The following is an 18,908-nucleotide window of genomic DNA, read 5'->3' on the forward strand; positions in this document are numbered from 1 at the left end:
ATATGTTAAGCCGCTATCTGATTAATCTCTTCCTCCTTTACATCGCTTCCCTTTCGTCTCTTTCTATATCCACTTCTTTGACTTTGTCTGTCTCTCCCTGTCTGTGTCCTCAGGTTCACGCCAGACTTCACTTCCTCCTGGGTGATCAGGGACCTCACCCTGGTGACATCACGCGGCACTTCTTTCCCTTTCACCCTGAACGTGACGCTGCCCCACCACATGTTGCCTCTCTGCGCTCAGGTGGTCCCTGGCCCCAGCTGGGAGGAAACGTTCTGGATGGCCACCCTCATCTTCACATGGTTAGTATTTAAATGTAGTTTCACTTGTTTTCTTATTTTGCCCAATGAACGTGTTGATTTCGAAAAGCATTGTATTTTACCCGGCATCTGTTTTGAACATGAAAGCTATCTCACGTGACAAACCCCAAATATTCCTTTTAAAGATAAGTGTTTTAATTATGTTTAATCTAAGCCAGTGATGGTCATTTACTTTCTAGATATAAATCTATATTAGAGAAATATTATTCAAATAATAGTTCAACTCTGTCAGTTTAATGCATTATCTGTTATATCTGTTTCAGCTTCTCTCTGTTCGGTGTGTGTCTGATGGCCTTGCATCAGGCCCGGTATATCCTCAGTGAGTTCTCCTCCCCCAGCATCAGGAGCAACCACAACTCTGTCCTGTCCCGCGACAACGACTCCGTCAATAACATCACACCCAACGGCATAAAGTATGTCCCGTGTTTTATAATAGTTTGTGTGCACCATGTGAGACTTTTTGCATAAAGACAAATACTGCAATTGGATTAAAATACTTAAATGTTGTTGTTTTTTTCTTGTTTGTGCAGTAAAACAAAGGGTAGTTGTAAGAGCTATGTGGACACCTGTCACACCTCAGACAAAGGAAAGGGGCGTGGCTCTCCAGCCCTGGCAAACAGCCCCGTCCAGCGACCCCAACCATCCTCAAAGAAAGCCTCCTTAACCACCCCCACCCAAGCACAGAAGAAACACAAGGTTTCACTCTATTACACCAAACATAAGTCCAGCTTGTCCACAGCAGCGCCTGATGCTGTTATGATGGATGAAGAGCATGAAGACCTGACTCAGGACCCTCCTCTGACCCCAGACTCTGACGTCTGCAACAACAACGAACCAGCTTTCATCAGTGAGCACGGTGAAAAGATTTCTGCAGACTTTAAAGACGACTCCCACAGCACTGTAGAAGAAAGAGTGCCAGCAGTGGTTATGTTTCCCACGGAAACGCCTGCTAGTTTCCCAGACAACGTGACAGTAGGTCCAGGACCTAGACCCGGCCTGTTGCTGTGCCGACCTGTAGAGAAGAAGTGCACCGAGCACTACGCAGAGAAGATCAACTCTGAGAAAAGGGACGGCTCTGAAATGGAGGTAAGGAAGGAGCTGACACTCACATTTCCTATGTTCAATTACCTTTTACTTTTCATTCATGAAAAAACATCACTTTATTTTCTTCTGTCTCCAGCTAAGAGAAGAAGGCAAAGGCCAGAAACAGAAAGCACAGAATGCAGAGGCTGGCACTGCATCAGGGAATAATAAGGGAAAGAGGAGTCGCAGGAAGACAGAAACCGTCTCCAGGTAGACTTCACCTTTACCTTTGTGCTCATCCTTGAATCAATTTACATTTATTCAGATATATAACCATAATTAATTTAAAAAAAGAGAAAGTCAGCATCCAATGGCATTGCAACAAACAACAGCAAACAGTGTAATAAAGAGCTAAACATTGTCAGATGAGATGTCTAATTGTTGTTTCTGTGTGGCCCCAGCGCCCCTGAGCACAATGTGGTCGTGATACAAGAGAGGGAGAAGGAACCCGAGTGGAAAACAAGCGAGCGTAACATCAGCGGACCCCGCAACAGGAACCGCTGCTGCAACATCTCCAAGTCAGAAGCACCAAAGCCTGCATTGAGTGTTGAGAGCCCCCTCAAACAGAATGGTGGGTGTCCTCATCTCTTGTCTGTCTCTCACTCCTCTGCAGCTGTACCAACAAACAATAACACTTGATTTGAATGTCACCTGCTTTGTTGATGTGCAGTAGGTGTGTGTCCTGCTCGTACTCGACGGAAGTGTGCCACCGAGCGTCAGGGTGGGGCAGTGTGTGAGTCGGGCTCGGACTCGGGCAGCTCGTCGGGCAGCGTGCGGGCCAGCAGGGGCAGCTGGGGCAGCTGGAGCAGCGCCAGCAGCATGGAGGGAGAGAAAGACGCCCGAACACACGCCTACTCTACCTCATCTAGAAAAAGTGAGAAATACTTTTTCGGAAGAACGAAACTTGCTTACTTCCCACAACATGAGGTCTTATCATCATGTAAAACACTGTGGCTGTTATTATGTCACAGATGAGAATGGTTTTGATATTGTTTTTAGAACAGATTTGTTGTTGATTTCCCCCCAGGGGAGCCCATGCAGTACGGCGTCTACCCAGTAGAGAGAGACTGCTACCAGAACATGAATAAAAACTACAAGGCTCTCAGGTACTTCAGCAAACACACACTCACCCAGTTACTCACACACAACATTAGCAATTATGATGGCGTGAGCCTGCTCACAAACAGGTCATTACCTTAGTATATGTTAGTCAAAAAAGAAACACTTCTTTCTTTGCGTGTCAATTTGGATAAAATAAAAAATCAGGGGGAAAAACATATGCAATGGATTAAGAACTCAAATATAAGTGTTGATACATACGCTCATTTAGCACAATAATTAAGGCAATGTTGATTTGCCACTGTAAAAAACATGATCAGTATTGTGTGTAGACGAAAGAAAATATACCGTTGTTTTTAATTCATCCCCTGTTTGTTTTGTAACTTTCTCTGTTTCTCTGTTCAGCATGAACAGCCTGTACCGTAAAGAAGTGTGCCAAAGCCCCGACCCCCCCGCGCCCAGCTTCGCTCCGAGTTTTGCTGCCGTGGCCGCAGGAGTAGACCGGAACATGGGTAAAGATATTCGTAGCAGATACATACTTTATGTTTTTTTTTTAAAGAAAAGCAAAGTCTTAGATAAACTTCTGTCTTCAACAAGTAAGATCTGTGCGTTACTTCTGCTTTCTAATAAAGAGTGGTTGTGTGCTCCCTCAGATCTGACAGGTCAGTATCTGCCTGAAGAGACGTGGTCCGCTCCGTCCATCCCCCTCACCAATGAGTTCAGATACAACACCACCGAAGCCCTGCCCTACATACCTCAGCCACCAACCTCCGCCTCATACAACGGGTAAGTGTTGTTCAAATAAAGTCATCCGTATTTTTATATTAACTATGGATGAAATGTATTGTTCTGTGAAAGAGGTAACTTTTTATGTCAAACAGCAGATAGACAACGTTTTTGAGAACTAATTAAACCAGTTTGGACCTTAAACAACTTGCAGAGCCAGTTGATTTCAAAAGGATTTGGTTAAGACAAAAAAAGAAAGTGAAAATAAGAAAAATACATGACTCTACTTAAATGCCCGTGTCTGCCGGATGTGAAAAAAGGAACTTGATAAACATCACACTGTTATGTTAGATTTACAATTGTCCACTTTTTGTGGTGTTCCTCTGCCCCCAAAGTGTCAGAAACGCGTCAGCAGATTATTTTCTATCATACTTCATATATTTATACTACTTCATATACTGTGTATCTCTGATCTGTAATATATTCATTGAAGGCTACTCTTTATAAACCTCTGGCTGTTAATTCTTTATATAATGAGTGACTTAATGTATTCACCCGGGTCCTTGCTTTTTACCAAAGCTTAACCTTAAATAGTTTCTGACCAAATTCAAATTACTTTCAAATGTGTATCTTCTATTTAAAAACAACTGCGGCCAGGGTAATGTGTGTATGCATCTTTGCAACCTGACCCCTGTATCTAAACGGCTAAAAAATGTCATTAAAAAGATACTGTACATCGCTCCTGGCATGATGGCTGATACCGGTTTACACCTTGAATAATTACCCTCGTGTTGCTGCTGTAATGTGTCTTTGTGTTTAATCTGTCGCTGTTAAAGCCGTCCGTTTAAATGTTTCCTTCTTTCTGCAGGTTTACCTGGAGTAGTGCCAACAGCCAGTGCAACAGTCCCTACACCTACTGTGAGGAAAGGAAATACATAGGTACAAATCATGACATGCCATTTCCTATTCATTAATCAAGCTATGTATTTTTACCACACGGTTCTTTATTTTTTTTCATTAAATAAAACATTGACTCTGCTTAACTTAGGTTTCTCTCTATTGAAATAGTGTTTGTTCTAATCATCTCGTAGGTAATGGAACATTTCCAAGTGGTTATCCCGGTCAGGAGGTCCAGCATGCACACAGCAACCAGAGCAGCTGGAGTGAGGAGCCGCAGCAGGAGTCGCCCTCAGCCTGGGACACAGCAGCCTGTGTGGGTAGCAAGGTGAGGAGGCACGGTGCTCATAAGGCTTTAAATCCAGCTGCAGCTGGATCCTGTTAATCATATTCAGGACGGGTTCATTTAGGTTTGGGAGCAGGTCTGCAACTAACGAGTCCCACTATCAACTAATCGGCAGATTATATTAATGATATTTATAAAAAGCCAGAAAACAGTGAAAAAGGCTTCCCTAGAGCTCAATGTGATATCTTCAATGGTCTGGTTTTGTTTTGATATTAAGTTGATTCAAAACAGAGAGTTTGTAGAATAAAGACCAACTCAACCTGCAAAAGTTGGCTATTCTAGTGTTCACATGTTCAGTTTAGTATCATGTGACACGACATTAAACTGACCGTGAGGAATTGTAGTTCTTAGTTACCTCTGATGCGTCTGTGCTGTGATTACAGTGTATGGCATTCCCACATGCATTGACACAACCGCACATTTGTATTGTTGCATTATGAGAGTTACAAAAAAATGTACTTGCGAACATTGAGAAAGTACACACAACGCACTGGTGTGTGTTACATGAACTAGTCCAATCTGACAGCTTGTTGCTGCCTAAAGAACTGAGATGGTCGAGATTATTTGTACCTGCCACCCCACCCCTGTGCACTGAAAGCCAGACACTGTGTGAACATGTATACAGCCAGATTAACACTAGAACCGCCAGAACATTTTTTATACCTAAAACCGCCACTGGGGTCAAATTGACCCGGTATTAGAATGCATTGATTTTCAAGGTAAAAGTATTGCTTTAAAAAGAGCGGGAGCGTGGTCCTTCACTACAGACTGTCCCTATCAATATATCTATCTATCTATCTCTCTCTCTCTATCTCTCAATCTATAAGGAACCACAGTCGAAAAAAGGCGTTGCTATAGCAACACGTCATGTTTGTATACACGCGAAATCAATAGCGCGAAAAGGGGTGGGCTCAATATGACCCCACCCCTTCAATCTGACTTCATATTGACGATTTTTAACAACATAGGGTGCTACATAACACACCTTCAGGAAAAGTCACGGACTGGGAGACTTTAATATTTTATTGAAAAAAAGTTACATACAATAAAAAACAGCTCTGGGTCAAATTGACCCGGTTCTAGTGTTAAATGCAAAACTGGATAATTGTGTATACATGAAAATAACAAAGACAGAGGAAGTTCTCATCTCTTTTAACTAATCTGCTGAAGTTGCAGAGCAGAATGAGGAACTAGAGTTTTGAGCACTTTAACAAAGCTACAGTTTACCAGAATGTGTGTGTTTTTCAGCACAAAAATAGATTTCAACTCATAAATACAAACTGCAAATGCAGCTTCTGTTTTTTTTATTTTAATAGCCCACATTTGTGGAAGTTCATTTTATGTCCCCAAGAAAGGCAGGTATCAGATACTTTTAATTTGTTTACTCTCAACCGCTGGTCTCAAAAGTTCTACCTCAAAATACCAGTATCCGTGTGGCTGAATGCTTAAGGTAATCATTGAAGGGAAACTGTGTAATGACATTTAAAAAAACTAAAACTATGGTTAGTGAGTACTTAAAACTACACACACTAAAGTGGCACTGCCCAAGAGAATGCATTTCAATCGCAAATCTTTCAAGCATTTTGCATCTACTTGTGCTCGATTTCTGTGCTCCTTCATGTTTGAGTAAGGCACTGTAAGAAAAACCTACAGCAGTAAGTCATTGCTTTACTGGCTCTTATTTATTAGAAAATATATCTTATTTCTATTGTATTTTTTTATATTTTGAGGGTGTGACATGTAGAAGTGGTCTGGGAAGTCAAAGCTCTTCAGCTGGTATCAAACAATGGACATTGCCGTTACATGGCGTATACATAACCACCATCACCAAAAGATTAGTATTTTTGGTTATGATGGAGGGAAACCAGAGCGAGAAGGTCATTTTAATTTGAGCCGGAAAAGAGAGACAAGATTAAAATGCAGGGAAACGACAGCCAGGTCATCACTGCAGGGATCAGACAGCCGGTGGTAGCAGAGCACAGAGACAGGTGAGGTTAGAAAAGGTCATAGACGTATAATACTTCGATACAGCTTTGGAAGGAGCATAAAGTGGCAACGATATCTCAGAAAAAGTGTCTCAACAGATAATAATCACCTCTCTTTCTCTTTGCAGCCATACTTCTCGGGAACCCGCAGCCTCTCCCCCATGTCCAGCCTGTTTGGATCCATCTGGACGCCTCAGAGCGAGCCTTATCAGAGCCACTTCCACCCTGAGCGCTCAGCCCCGATGTCCCCTGTGTCCCCCGTGTCCCCCATTACCCCGCCTCACTCCCCCTTCACCCGGGAGCCAGAGGTGACCTGCGCACCAATGCTGTACTCCAGCTTCAACCCCTTCGGCCCACACATGAACCTGGACATATGGAACTCTTCCTCCAACCGCAGCTCCAACTCACAACTCTCCAACGACTCTGGCTACTGTGGAGATGTTTAAAAAAAAAAAACAGAAAGCGGCACACCATAACAATAATTTCAAGCATATAAAAACATGTTCTGTAAAAGAAAGGAAATAAAAATGAATGTTCTTTTATCATTAATGGGGAAAATGTGAATATTCCTTCTCTTTTATGTTCCCATTTTCAAATGTTAAATGTTGTGAAAGGTTAAGCATTTGTTGTATATTTTTCTAGATGTTTTGCAGTTTTGATCATAGAAAATAAAAAAAGGTTTTGTACTTGAAAAACATCATTTTTACTTTAACTAGAAAATCTAGTATTTACCTTATCTGACTCCCTTCGTCTCTCTGTTTTGGCTGCACTCTTTGACGATGTCAATCACCTACCAGAGACCATAAGTCTGTGCGTCATCATTTACTTTGCAAAGGTCAAGGGAACGAAGACGCTGCCCTCTAAACATACTAGAAAACCTTCTTGCTGGTGCCCAATGGCATGCAGCTAGTCCATTTATTTATTAGTATTTTGGCTGCCCCTCCAACAGCAATGGTTGTCTGTATGTGTGTATATGTCATACAGTCTATGGTGTATACATATATAAATATTAACTTTTTGTTATGAAAGAAGAAAGTCAGAAAAGTAACAGACTCATACCAGGCTAAAGGTATCTGCAAGTTTGATCTGCAGATACCTTTTGTTCATTCCTTTAGGTAAGGAAAGAGGTAAAACAATGTTTCCTGTTCTTGACTAACAGAGAGCTCCATTGTGGTTCAAGGTGCAAAAAAATAAAATCGGGAAAATGCAATTCATCAGTCGTCTCTACCCGTTTGGCCAGCGTGACAGGGAACTAAAGCTCTGCCAAAAAAGGGATGTATATATTCCTGTCACTACTTCGTAATGTGTCCGGCTGCACGAGAGGGGGGGGTATAGAGAAGTGATGCTGAAACGTATAAAAAGCAAACATTTTTCTCTAATGCCCCAATTGTGCTGAAGAAGAAGAGATTTCAGCTGTGGCACTCCAGGGCTCATCAAGGTATTTTGAATTTATAAGCAGTATTTATTAATATTTTAGGATGTGGTAGATTATAAACTATAACATTTAAAAATGCTATTACAAATCCATTGGTTCGATTTGTTTAAATCAGACATGTACATGGAAAATAATTTTGCTATTTTCAATTTTGAAATGTCATATATATTTGTATATATATATATTTGTATATATATATATATTTGTATATATATGTATATATATATATATTTGTATATATATATATATGTTTGTATATATATATATATGTATATATAAATAGTTTGGAGACCGAAACAAAAAAATGTTCTATTCAATGTTATAGTTTCTTAATTGGTTTTATTTCAGAACAGAAGTGTTTTTATTTCCCAGAGTTCCTCTGTGTTCTAATTATCCAAACTACACTTGGGAAGATAGTCATTTTATACGTATTTTCTATGTTATAGTAATCTCGGATGATGTCAGCGTAGTTTGATACATTTAACCATGTTTAGCTTCAGCTAACAATATTGTTAAAAAAAAGAATCACAGATTGTTTTTCACAAAAGTTTGCAATTAAAGGTCTGATGGTTGTTTTTTATTTTTTTTGTTTTTAGGTATCAAGATGAGATTCATGACCTTTCTCATGTGTGTCCTTCTGCTGATGCATCAAAGCATCCCTCTCTCCAGACCACAGTGTCACAGCTTTGAACAAACGTCCTGTAAATGCTCGAGACAAAACCTGACAACGGTCCCCGCAGCCCCCTCAAAGCTCATCACTGGACTCGATCTCTCATTCAACAGACTGCGGACAATAACAAAGGATGACTTTGTTGCATTTGCCAGTTTACAGTCTTTGATCCTGAATAACAACAGAATCCATAAGATACAGGAGCAAGCATTTGTCCCGCTGACTGATTTACAGAAATTAGACTTGTCTTTCAACAGACTGGATTCACTGTCTGCTGGATGGTTTGAAAGTCTTGCTTCTCTTCAGAACTTGAATCTGTTGGGGAACAAATACAAAATGTTGGGTCGAGGCAATCTTTTCCGGCCACTGAAGAAATTAAAGATCCTACATATCGGAGGACCGGACCTTCAATCTGTCGGAAACAGTGACTTTTCTGGCCTCAGTGGTGTTGAAGAGGTGGTTTTTGATGGAATCAATCTGCTAAGCTACACAAAAGGAAGTTTGAGACAAATTGGGCCAATTAAATATGTGAGCCTTGGTCTGAATGGCCCGTTTTCAAGAAATCTCGCACTAGTAAGAAATATACTGTCTGATGTTGTACACCCTGACACAACCCTGACTTTTACTGACACATGGTTCTCCACACCTGAGCAAATGTCCCCATTTCAATTGTTCTACGATAGTGGAACCACAAGTATTGTTTTTAAAAATGCTACCATGGCGTTTGCACCATTTTTAGCATTATTAAATAGTCTGTCCTACTCTAATGTAACTATGGTGGCATTTGAAGATTCTAAATTATTAAGTCATGTTGTGAGCCTGTTTTCTCCCCCACAATTTAAAAGTTTTGAGGCAGTTGTCTTAAAAAACGTTGATATCCCTGAGTTTTACAGCTTACCTACCCGCTTTCTCCTGTACACTCTGGTGAAAGCGGGGCGAAGGTTGTCTGTGATAAACTGCAAGTTGTTTCTCATTCCTTGTTCATACTCTGCTTTTCTGTCAGTGCTGGAGTATTTGGACGTCAGTGACAACCTGTTAAGTGATACAGCTCTTAGCCAAATGATGTGCGATGGCAATGGTGGGTATAGTAGACTGCAAACGCTCAATATCAGCAGGAATCACCTGCTGTCAATCAACAGTCAGCTTTTCACCAAACTGGATAGACTTAAAAACATCGACATGAGTGGAAATACATTCCATAGTATGCCTGAGACTTGTTACTGGCCGTTAAATCTCCAATTCTTAAACCTTTCATCAACACATTTAACAAAAGTGACCCCTTGTTTGCCATTGAGTTTACACATCCTCGATCTATCAGACAATGAATTGACTGTCTTCAATATCAAACTACCATTTCTAACAGAGTTATACATTTCTGGCAACAAGATCAGTAGTTTGCCAGATGGGCGTTTATACCCTCTTCTCGCATTTCTCTCCATTCGGGACAACAGCTTACAGACGTTCAGCAGCAACAATCTAAATAATTACAATAATCTGAGCAGTCTGGAGGCTGGTGGTACTAACATGTATGTATGTTCATGTGACTTTGTAGACTTAATGAGGAGTGGCTTGACAAATCATCAAGTCACATTTGTTGATGGGTTAAAGTCGTACGTCTGTGACTCCCCTGACGCTGTGAGGGGAAAGATTGCGGCGGATGCGAGGTTGTCAGTCTTTGAATGCCACACAGCTTTAGCTTATTCTCTACTCTGCTCAGGCATCCTGCTGTTCTTTCTGCTCATTGTTGGTTTGTGTCACAAATTCAGCGTTGTGTGGTACATGAGGATGACCTGGGCCTGGCTGAGAGCCAAGAGGAAGCCAAAGTTAAAAAAGGGAGAGCTTGAGTATGACGCCTTTGTGTCCTACAGTGAAATGGACTCTGGCTGGGTGGAGGCACATCTGATCCCAGAGCTGGAGCAGGTGGAGCCTCGTCTCCGGCTCTGCATCCACAAGAGAGACTTTGTTCCTGGAGGCTGGATCCTTGACAACATCATGGACGCTATCGAGAAGAGTCACAGAACTCTGTTTGTCCTCTCTCAGAACTTCATCAGGAGTGAATGGTGCAAGTACGAGCTGGATTACACCCATTTTAGATTGTTTGACCACAACGATGACACAGTGGTGCTGATTCTGTTGGAGCCCATTGACAAAGAGACCGTCCCCAAAAAGTTCTGCAAGCTGCGGAGAGTCATGAACTCCAGGACGTACCTGGAGTGGCCTGAGGATCACGATCAGATCCCCGGGTTCTGGCACAGTTTGAGAACAGCGATCAAAAATCCCGAGAACGTTGTTTGACGATGTGGAATTCATTTAGGGTTCTGCTTTTTTTGTTGCTTTTTTACTCTGTAACTTTTGAGAGCCTTTATGTTTCACTAATAGTTTGATAAATGTGACAAAGCATCATTTTGTAATGTCTCAATAAAATATCTGTGTTTATTATTTGTGCCTCCTCAATATTTACAATATCAAAGCCACATCCAGGCACAGTGAATTAACTAAGTATGCATTCCTAATCATCTCAGAGGGCATTGATAATCATTTATGCCATACATCTTTTCAAAGTATGTACAAACTTTTAAAATATCTTAAATATATGCATGTTTCTTACATTTGTCAAACAGAGCCGTTACAACCTTTTTGGGAGACAAATATCGATGATAAAACAACCGGTGATGTACTCGATAGCTAAAGGGCGATTGACTGAGTTTTTTTAACCAATTGTAATTGGTTAAAAAAGGAATATATATAATAATAGTTTATATATATTTGACTTGAATTATTATTACATTACATTTCATTATGATGAATTGTACAGACACGTGTGTTTATGTGAGGTGTGTGTGTGTGTGTGTGTGTGTGTGTGTGTGTGTGTGTGTGTGTGTGTGTGTGTGTGTGTGTGTGTGTGTGTGTGTGTGTGTGTGTGTGTGTGTGTGTGTGTGTGTGTGTGTGTGTGTGTGTGTGTGTGTGTGTGTGTGTGTGTGTGTGTGTGTGTGTGTGTGTGTGTGTGTGTGTGTTTATGTTCTTGTGTGCCTAAAAGCGTGTGTAATTCATTGTCAGGCTCTTGAGAGCTGACATATTGCCGCTATTGATCTTTAGTTCTAAAATCAACACAGAAGCCTGGATACTGATGACAGGCAGGCCAGGGGAGTTAGGGTGTCCAGATAACACACACACACACACACACACACACACACACACACACACACACACACACACACACACACACACACACACACACACACACACACACACACACTAATGCTCAATATACACATATCAACAGAAGCACATACACATATTTGCAGAGTTACAGATGTCGGCAAGGGTCAGTAAAATCTGGTGTACAGGACTTAATCAGTGAAACTTAAAATCATCAAATCCTTGCTTTCATGATTGACACATCATGCACCTGGATGTTATTCATAAAGTTTCTTTATTTTGTGTTATCTACTTTAAGCAAACTGACTATTTTTTAAAGTTTGCTGTTACTTTAAAGCTAGATTAAAGGGAAAAGCCACGTCATGATTTTTGGGATATCATTTAAGATAACTCTTGATGCTCTTTATTAACCGAATCAACAATGATTTGATCCTTTCTATTTAGTGTTTGCATGTTTAAAATCCTGATACTCTGTTCCATAGCTCTATATATGCCCTAAAACTTAAAGCACATCAATGAGCCACTCTGTTGCACTTAGTTACTGTCGTGTGTACTATGTAGTGATTGGATCCCACATATACCGCCGTGCTGGATTAAATATTTACAGGAGCCCCACATTTGTGTAACACCCATTACTGAAATTAGTCCTAAACAAATGCCCTGTGTATCCCTGATTAATATTGTTAAAAATGTTGTTGACTGGTTCGGGAAAAGATGATATTAAGAGGTGGACCAAAGCTTTTTGACAACAACAAAATAATTATGACAATAATACAAACCTAACCATGTAACCTTCTCTATGTAAGCAGCTTTACAATGCAAGGTGCAAATCTACTCATCCGTAGCAGTTTGTTGCTCGAGATCACTTTTTACAACCTGAACTAAAAGCACCTGCGTCTGTGCTCCAAAGTTTTTATTCAGTAAGTCGGCCAATAGCCTCCGGTAACACTTTTGGTGAATCTGTCTACAATAATAATTTTGAAGACAAGGATTGGCAGTTTGGGAGGTTGACCGTTGTGACTTTTATGTCATGTGCTCTTTTCACAGAACATTATAGTGCGTCATGTTCTGAGGACAGCAGAGCAGGTTGAACTCTATCTCCATTTGCTGATGTCCGTTCAGAGTGTTACCCTTTAAAAGTCAAAACAGCATATGATTTGATTTCATGCTCTTTTATCCTTTAACTAGCCTGATAACAAGGACGGGAAAAAGCAATGATGTGTGTGTGTATGTGTATAAATACTCTCCATCATCCCCTAGCAGAGGATCCATTAGCCTTGAACCCCCTCCCCGGTTGCCCAGTGATAAAGTAAACAATGTGTGTTTGGCCAATCCGGCATGCAAATATTTGTTCTGAAAGCTGCCTCATCAGACTGCAGACACACACACGTCTGCAGCCGCATGCTGAGGTATATATAAAGTGATGATTCTGACAGTCCAGTATTTCATATGCACACACACCTTCAGAAAAGAGGATCCCTCAACAGACCTTTCCTCTGACTTCAACTAATATTCACCTGAACCTCGCAGCTAAGGTAATAAAACATTTACTTTTACATTTAACTTTGAATTCTCAAAATATCAAGAAACTGCTTTTCTATTTGATTCTAACTTTGTTCCTCCTCTGTAACTGTCTCTCCAGTGTTAACAAGACAACATGGCGGCTGGCGTCATCAGAAACTTCCTCCTTCAGGCCCCGATTCCATCTTACTTTCCTCTGATTTTCCAGCACTCTCCATGTACGGAAGATGAAGATGTGGAGATGCTGGAGGAAAAGCCAGAGTTGAGGGAAGATGAGGAAGAAAGAGAGATGGAGGAGGAGGACGAAGAGGACGAAGATGAAGAATCTGAAGCTCAGGAGGAAGAGGAGGAATGTTTGGAAGAGGTTTTCTTGAATCCTGCCTACTTCTCTTTGGATGTGACCAAGCAGCTGCTCAGGTTTGCAGATCTCATCAGCCGGGACGTCCAGCGGTACTTCGGTCGCTGCTCAGGTGATCAGGAAGCTTGTGACATCTACAGCGACTCGGTGTCCGTGAAAACCAGCGGTCGTCTGCGTTACTATGACGACCTGCTGAAAATTGCAAGAGCTGGAAGTCCAGAGGAGCCAGAGAACAGCTTGAAGACTTGTGCTGAGGATCGAGGAGACGGGGTTGCTAAGGGCAGCGGTCTGGGGCCCCTGGCTGAACTGTTCAAGCACAAGGGCCCGAGTCAGGTCCGCTGCAGACCCATGGTCCAGAGACATCTCCCTCTCAGTTTCTGGACCGAGCCGAGCCCTTGCTGCTCTCTGGTCAGTTTCAGTAACTCACCTGACCTCACGCACACAAACAGTGACACACCTTCACAGGACAACACAGACGCTAACACACACATGCAATACGACCCGCTCACACACCACAACACACACACCCTCGACAGCACGCAGCTGGACTTCAGCGACCTGCTGGCCAACTGGGATGCCAACCCGGAGCTCACACACACACTGACAGAGAACACACACACACTGACAGAGAACACACACATGCAGCATTGAACACAACAGCCTGCTGGGACTGAAAAAAACTATTTATGTTCATTTCAACTTTGATATTTACTTGTAAAATGTTTAATAAAAAAAAAAATCAATATGTGTTGTGCGCATGCAGTATATCTTATATTTATGTGTTTGAAAATGTGCCATATTAGGTAAATGGTTATGATTAGTCCCACAAATTTCAAGTTGCTTAAAATATGTCCGAAGCAAGGGGGACCAGACGCATCTGCAGGAGCAAATAAAACATGAGCTTGCAAAATGTTCTGGTTTCCAGGCAAGGATATTGTTTCTAAAAAGAAAATCTATCGCTCTACAACCAAGCCCACTTATTTACTTTATCATAGATCATATTTCCTCCTGTTTGTAATGCTAAATCTAATTTATTGCAATTTATTTCTTACTTTTATTCATTTGTCGTCCTTGTTGACCCTCTCTAGGGTTTAACTCCTCACCTTGCCGTAGTGATGTCCTAGTGTAATTCACTTCTCTCTCGGGGGTTGTCACAGCGTCAATAAATAACATTTGTGATCCCTCCCAGCTGGGGGTATTATTTTCATGGTCATTTATAATTTTTTGTTTGTTTATTTTAAGAGGTTAAGGTTTAAAGGGATATATTATAAACAGAAATGATGTGATAACTGTGGGGGAAACTTTTGAAGCAATTGGAAAAAGGAGACACGAGGAGAGCTGGAGCTTTGATGGCGAACACTGACGGTTTATTTGGAGTTACGGCCGAAGAATTGACAAGACAGGTGGTATGCCACGAGTTGACACAGCGGTTGCCAAACCAATTCTGAAGAACTCTTCTGCAGCTCGAGGTTTTAACTATAGTTCGTAGTGTAATAATCAACATTCTTCATCAGCGAGACTAAACAAATATGGACCCTGAATCTAACTACCCTGCTGAAAAAACCAGCATAGACCAGTTTAAGATGGTTGCTGGTTTTAGCTGGTGTTAGGCTGGTTTAGTTGATTTACCAGCTAAACCAGCATAGACCAGCATGGATGTCATGCTGGTCTATGCTGGTTTTAGCTGGTAGTTAAGCTGGTCTATGCTGGTAAAGCTGGTATTTATGCTGGTCTACCAGCAGTCTTGCTGGCGAAACTGAAACAGACACAGACAGAGAGGGTGGGACACGGGTGAACGGTGAGACGGCAGTGGTTGAAACAAAGCGCGAAAAAAGATGGTTTTGACTGGCGCTAAAGGTACGTCCACACAGCGTGCGTTGAAGCTTGCCGGTGGGCGTGTCTGGCGCGCGACCAACAACCAGTCACATTAATCTCCCGCCCCGGACACACAAGCACGCGGTTTGATTGGCTGGCGCTTGTACTGGCATATGATTTGATTGGCTGACGCTTCCGTCGAAGCGAGAAAAGTTGAACTTTTCTCAACTTTTGAAGCGAGCAACAGAGGCAAAGCGACGTGACGGAACCAAAATGCAGTTCGACAAAGCCTGACGTCACCCCATTCAAAGTGAAAGGGAAGCGTCTTCCTATAGAGAACCACAGTGACACGTCATAAAACCCGGAACTCCTTCCGGTTCCTTCAACAAAAATGCAATGCAATTTCTCCATAGGATTTTGTAAAATAGCTGGAAATAAGGTCTGAGGTTGACACATTTAAGAAACGGATCACGTTTTGTTCAGCCGGATAATATCCACATGTCTACCCTACTTTCATAATTTTCGAATCATAAATCTAATCGTCAGAAGCAAAATGCTAACGTTATGCTATAAACGAACTAAAGCAGGGTCGCTGCTTCAACGTCACACCGACTTAAGATCCATATTTAAAAATACAGATTCAAAGTTGTACAAGTTAAAACTTTTGTTTTAACAGTTTGCAAGAGCGCAGGTACTTGCTTTCAAGCAGAACAGGGCAAACAAACTTAGCGGGAGTATTTACGTGTTCGGTGTAATGACCGAAACCGGCCTCAACAACTTCTGTAGTCCTATTCAGCCACTTGTTAACAACCATCGTTTTTCAGACACGTAAACTCTTCAAAAATCCCCAGTGGGGTCACTGCTGATGTATTTAATGTCGTAGAATAAAACGTGATCTGTCTCTTCAATTTGTGTCAAACACAGACCTTATTTCAAGTTATTTTCCAAAATCCTATGGAGAAATTGCATTGCTTTTTGTCGAAGGAACCGGAAGTGGTAAAAATGAAAACTTACTTCCCGGTTTTAGGACGCGTCACTGCGGTTCTTGAACGGGGTGACGTCACGCTTTGCCGAACTGTGCCCCTCTACAGTAGGTGTTATGGTGAAACAGTATATTGCACTTACTGTTGCGAGAGGAGGCCAGCCGAAATTGGCTTCCCTTGGTGAAAAAGAATGGAGGGATTGACCAATCAGATGAGGCTCACGTCATGCCCCTGCCAACCTGTGATTAGTCAGGGCCATGCCAAGGGAAGCCAAAGGCGGCTGGCTTCCCTTGCTTCACAATCCATCAATCAATCAAATCGCATCGACTTCAGTTCGTACTGTAACTCTCATCACCGCCGTTAGAAAGTTGCAAGCAACTGAAGCAAGTGCAATTATGGAGGGTGGAGATTTGGAGTGTTTAATCAAAAAATAATTTTACTAAACTTCCGCTACATCAGCAACTAAAAAGGGGGGGGGGGCTGCATAAATTAATAAGAAAATGCTTTAATTAAGAAGACGAGAGAGTTTCGGCTGGAGAGTGCGTGCGGACCTGTCGGTTAAATAACAGGCGTGTCGTGTAAGTCCTGCATCTATGAGACAAATGTGTGTAAAATGATACCGAGCGCTCTAATCACTCATCTGGTTACGTTATTACATTGATCACCCCACCGACCCAAAAAAAGGACGTAGTATTGGCTTCCCCTAATTTTGTACCCACGCCACGCTACTGTTCCTGACATCCAGGAAAAAGGTAAGATTCTAATCCATTTCAATGCCAAAAGAAAGTTATTGTTTGTCCTCCTCTGTTGTCTTATTTCCTTATCCTTCTTTCAGGTGTAACATCTACCAATGGTTGTACATGACAGAGGCCTCCTCCACCTCTTTGCTGTCCTACAACCCTTCTTCGGATCAGAGCCTTTTTTAAATAGTGGTAAGTTGTTTTACAGTTCAGTGTACGTTAATTTAGCAACTCAATGCTTTACTGCTGTTGAATAAACCCTATATTGCTAGTGATTTTATTAAAACTATGATTTGCAATATTTTTGATTCCAATTACAATAATCTTTACACAATAATGTTATAATTGTAAAACACATCTTAACATCCATCAGCAATCAATAAAACAAATCATCCAACACAAAATAGAAGAAATCTGGAACTATTCTATTTATTTTTATAAAACAGCATCTATTGGGACTGCTCATTGATGTCATCAAGATCCGAGTCTACCTTTTGTAGTCGGCCTCTTAGAATGTTTATCATTTCTTTTTCTCTTAAAGGTGGGGTAGGTAATTTTGGAGAAACCAGCTCGAGTGCGCTAGAATTTGAAAATACACAGCCGGAAAAAATCTGCTACTTCCTTACAGAGCCCCTCCTCCAACACACACGAACGCGCACATGACCAATGAGGGCACGAGATAAGTTTGTGCACAGATGGAAGGCTGACAGGCAGGTACAGTAGGCCATCCAGTTATTTTAGACGGGCCGGCTAAAATGATTTATTTAATACATATGTTAATTGCTATCGGGATGTTAAGAGCATCCCATGGAATATAACAAAAAGTGTTTCTGGAATAAATTACATAACCCACCTTTAACATTCCTATAATATTTTTTTTTTTAATTGTTGATATTGTTTTGTTCTTTATTTTTGTTGTGAGAATCACTTTGCAATTGTGTAAGTGCTATATAAATAGTTATACTAATATTATTGTTGTTACCATCATTACTATTATTAATAATGTTTTCTTTATTCATCACTGCAGAAAGGATCATGCCAGCCCACATCAAACACCTGATCAAGAACTTGTGAATCTTCAAGCAGAAAAGATGAAAACACCTGTTCAAAGTTCCAGTTCCCTGTACCTGGAACCATGCCTGTCCTCTGTTCCACATGTCTTCAGTCAGTTCTGGACCCAATGACTCGGACACTAGTTCTACCAAGGCTTATTAGAGGTAAGAGTGGTAGGAGAGGAGTGGAGTTATCTTTGTATTTAGGCTGTAAGTCGACAAAGGTGATCAAATTCAAACCATAAGCAATTGTTGACTGTAACGTCTATGCCAACCAACTGTAATTTGTCATTTATTTTACCATACTTTAATGGTCAAGTTCTGGCAACCACAGCAGCCCACATGTTAACATAAATGTCAAGTTTTCTTTTAACAGTGTAATTATATTGGTACATTTATTTTCAGTTTGCTTCTAGAAGTGGCTTCAACAGACAGAAATGCCAGATTGGGAAAAAATGGACGCTATACAACGGGAAACATTATGGACATGAACAAGAAAAAACAAAAAACACTTTCTTTGTTGCCTTTTTCTTATCATACATAGTGTTACTGTTTTTGTTACCATTTAGATATTGAATTCTATTTATTACTTTTATTTAAAATGCACCTGTTTTAGAAACATATAAATATATTTATTTTTGATGTATAGGTTGATTTGTAGGTTGGTTGTTATTTGTATGATTATTGTATTGTTACTGTGTATTTTATTATATTAACTAGCTATTTATTGCTATTTATTAAATTAAAATACTTTTATGAACA

General features: G+C 41.0%; 3 protein-coding genes and 1 long non-coding RNA gene across 8 annotated transcripts in view; all 4 read left to right on the top strand.

Annotated features, from left to right (window-relative positions):
• The window catches only part of tmem131l (transmembrane 131 like), a 30,649-nt gene extending 23,541 nt beyond the window's left edge, over positions 1-7,108 (top strand). The window contains exons 23-34 of one of the 2 annotated variants that reach the window (XM_079687691.1): positions 114-299; positions 581-730; positions 848-1,403; positions 1,498-1,610; positions 1,802-1,971; positions 2,074-2,274; positions 2,428-2,506; positions 2,865-2,971; positions 3,113-3,245; positions 4,054-4,124; positions 4,277-4,410; positions 6,542-7,108. In XM_079687691.1, coding sequence (XP_079543817.1) covers positions 114-299; positions 581-730; positions 848-1,403; positions 1,498-1,610; positions 1,802-1,971; positions 2,074-2,274; positions 2,428-2,506; positions 2,865-2,971; positions 3,113-3,245; positions 4,054-4,124; positions 4,277-4,410; positions 6,542-6,859 — 2,218 coding nt within the window. In that variant the 3' untranslated portion in view covers positions 6,860-7,108. Of the gene's footprint in view, positions 1-113; positions 300-580; positions 731-847; positions 1,404-1,497; positions 1,611-1,801; positions 1,972-2,070; positions 2,275-2,427; positions 2,507-2,864; positions 2,972-3,112; positions 3,246-4,053; positions 4,125-4,276; positions 4,411-6,541 lie in introns of both variants that reach the window. The other variant, XM_079687690.1, reaches the window with a different exon arrangement.
• A 135-nt stretch (positions 7,109-7,243) lies between these two features.
• LOC307043341 (toll-like receptor 2) lies at positions 7,244-10,957 on the top strand. Of its 3 annotated transcripts, XM_079687721.1 has the most exons (3): positions 7,244-7,851; positions 8,445-9,596; positions 10,387-10,565. In XM_079687721.1, the coding sequence occupies exons 2-3, from the start codon at positions 8,453-8,455 to the stop codon at positions 10,419-10,421; spliced, it is 1,179 nt and encodes a 392-aa protein (XP_079543847.1). In that variant the 5' UTR covers positions 7,244-7,851; positions 8,445-8,452; the 3' UTR covers positions 10,422-10,565. The 3 variants fall into 3 exon arrangements, with proteins under 3 accessions (XP_079543847.1, XP_079543846.1, XP_079543848.1); XM_079687720.1 differs by having other exon boundaries at positions 8,445-10,957; XM_079687722.1 differs by lacking the exon at positions 7,244-7,851 and having other exon boundaries at positions 8,948-9,091; positions 10,387-10,957.
• A 1,614-nt stretch (positions 10,958-12,571) lies between these two features.
• percc1 (proline and glutamate rich with coiled coil 1) lies at positions 12,572-14,207 on the top strand (the record flags this gene model as incomplete). The annotated part of the gene is made up of 2 exons (XM_079687819.1): positions 12,572-13,212; positions 13,320-14,207. The coding sequence occupies exon 2, from the start codon at positions 13,335-13,337 to the stop codon at positions 14,205-14,207; it is 873 nt and encodes a 290-aa protein (XP_079543945.1). The 5' UTR covers positions 12,572-13,212; positions 13,320-13,334.
• Positions 14,208-15,772: 1,565 nt separating this feature from the next.
• Positions 15,773-18,781, top strand: LOC307043430. Of its 2 annotated transcripts, XR_013809383.1 has the most exons (5): positions 15,773-17,106; positions 17,190-17,286; positions 17,636-17,808; positions 18,122-18,311; positions 18,552-18,781. It is a non-coding gene; the product is annotated as an uncharacterized lncRNA (long non-coding RNA). The 2 variants fall into 2 exon arrangements; XR_013809384.1 differs by lacking the exon at positions 17,636-17,808.
• Positions 18,782-18,908: the final 127 nt, after the last annotated feature.

The sequence above is a fragment of the Notothenia rossii genome (genome assembly GCF_949606895.1).
Source record: "Notothenia rossii genome assembly, chromosome: 1".
Taxonomy (NCBI): Eukaryota; Metazoa; Chordata; class Actinopteri; order Perciformes; family Nototheniidae; genus Notothenia; species Notothenia rossii.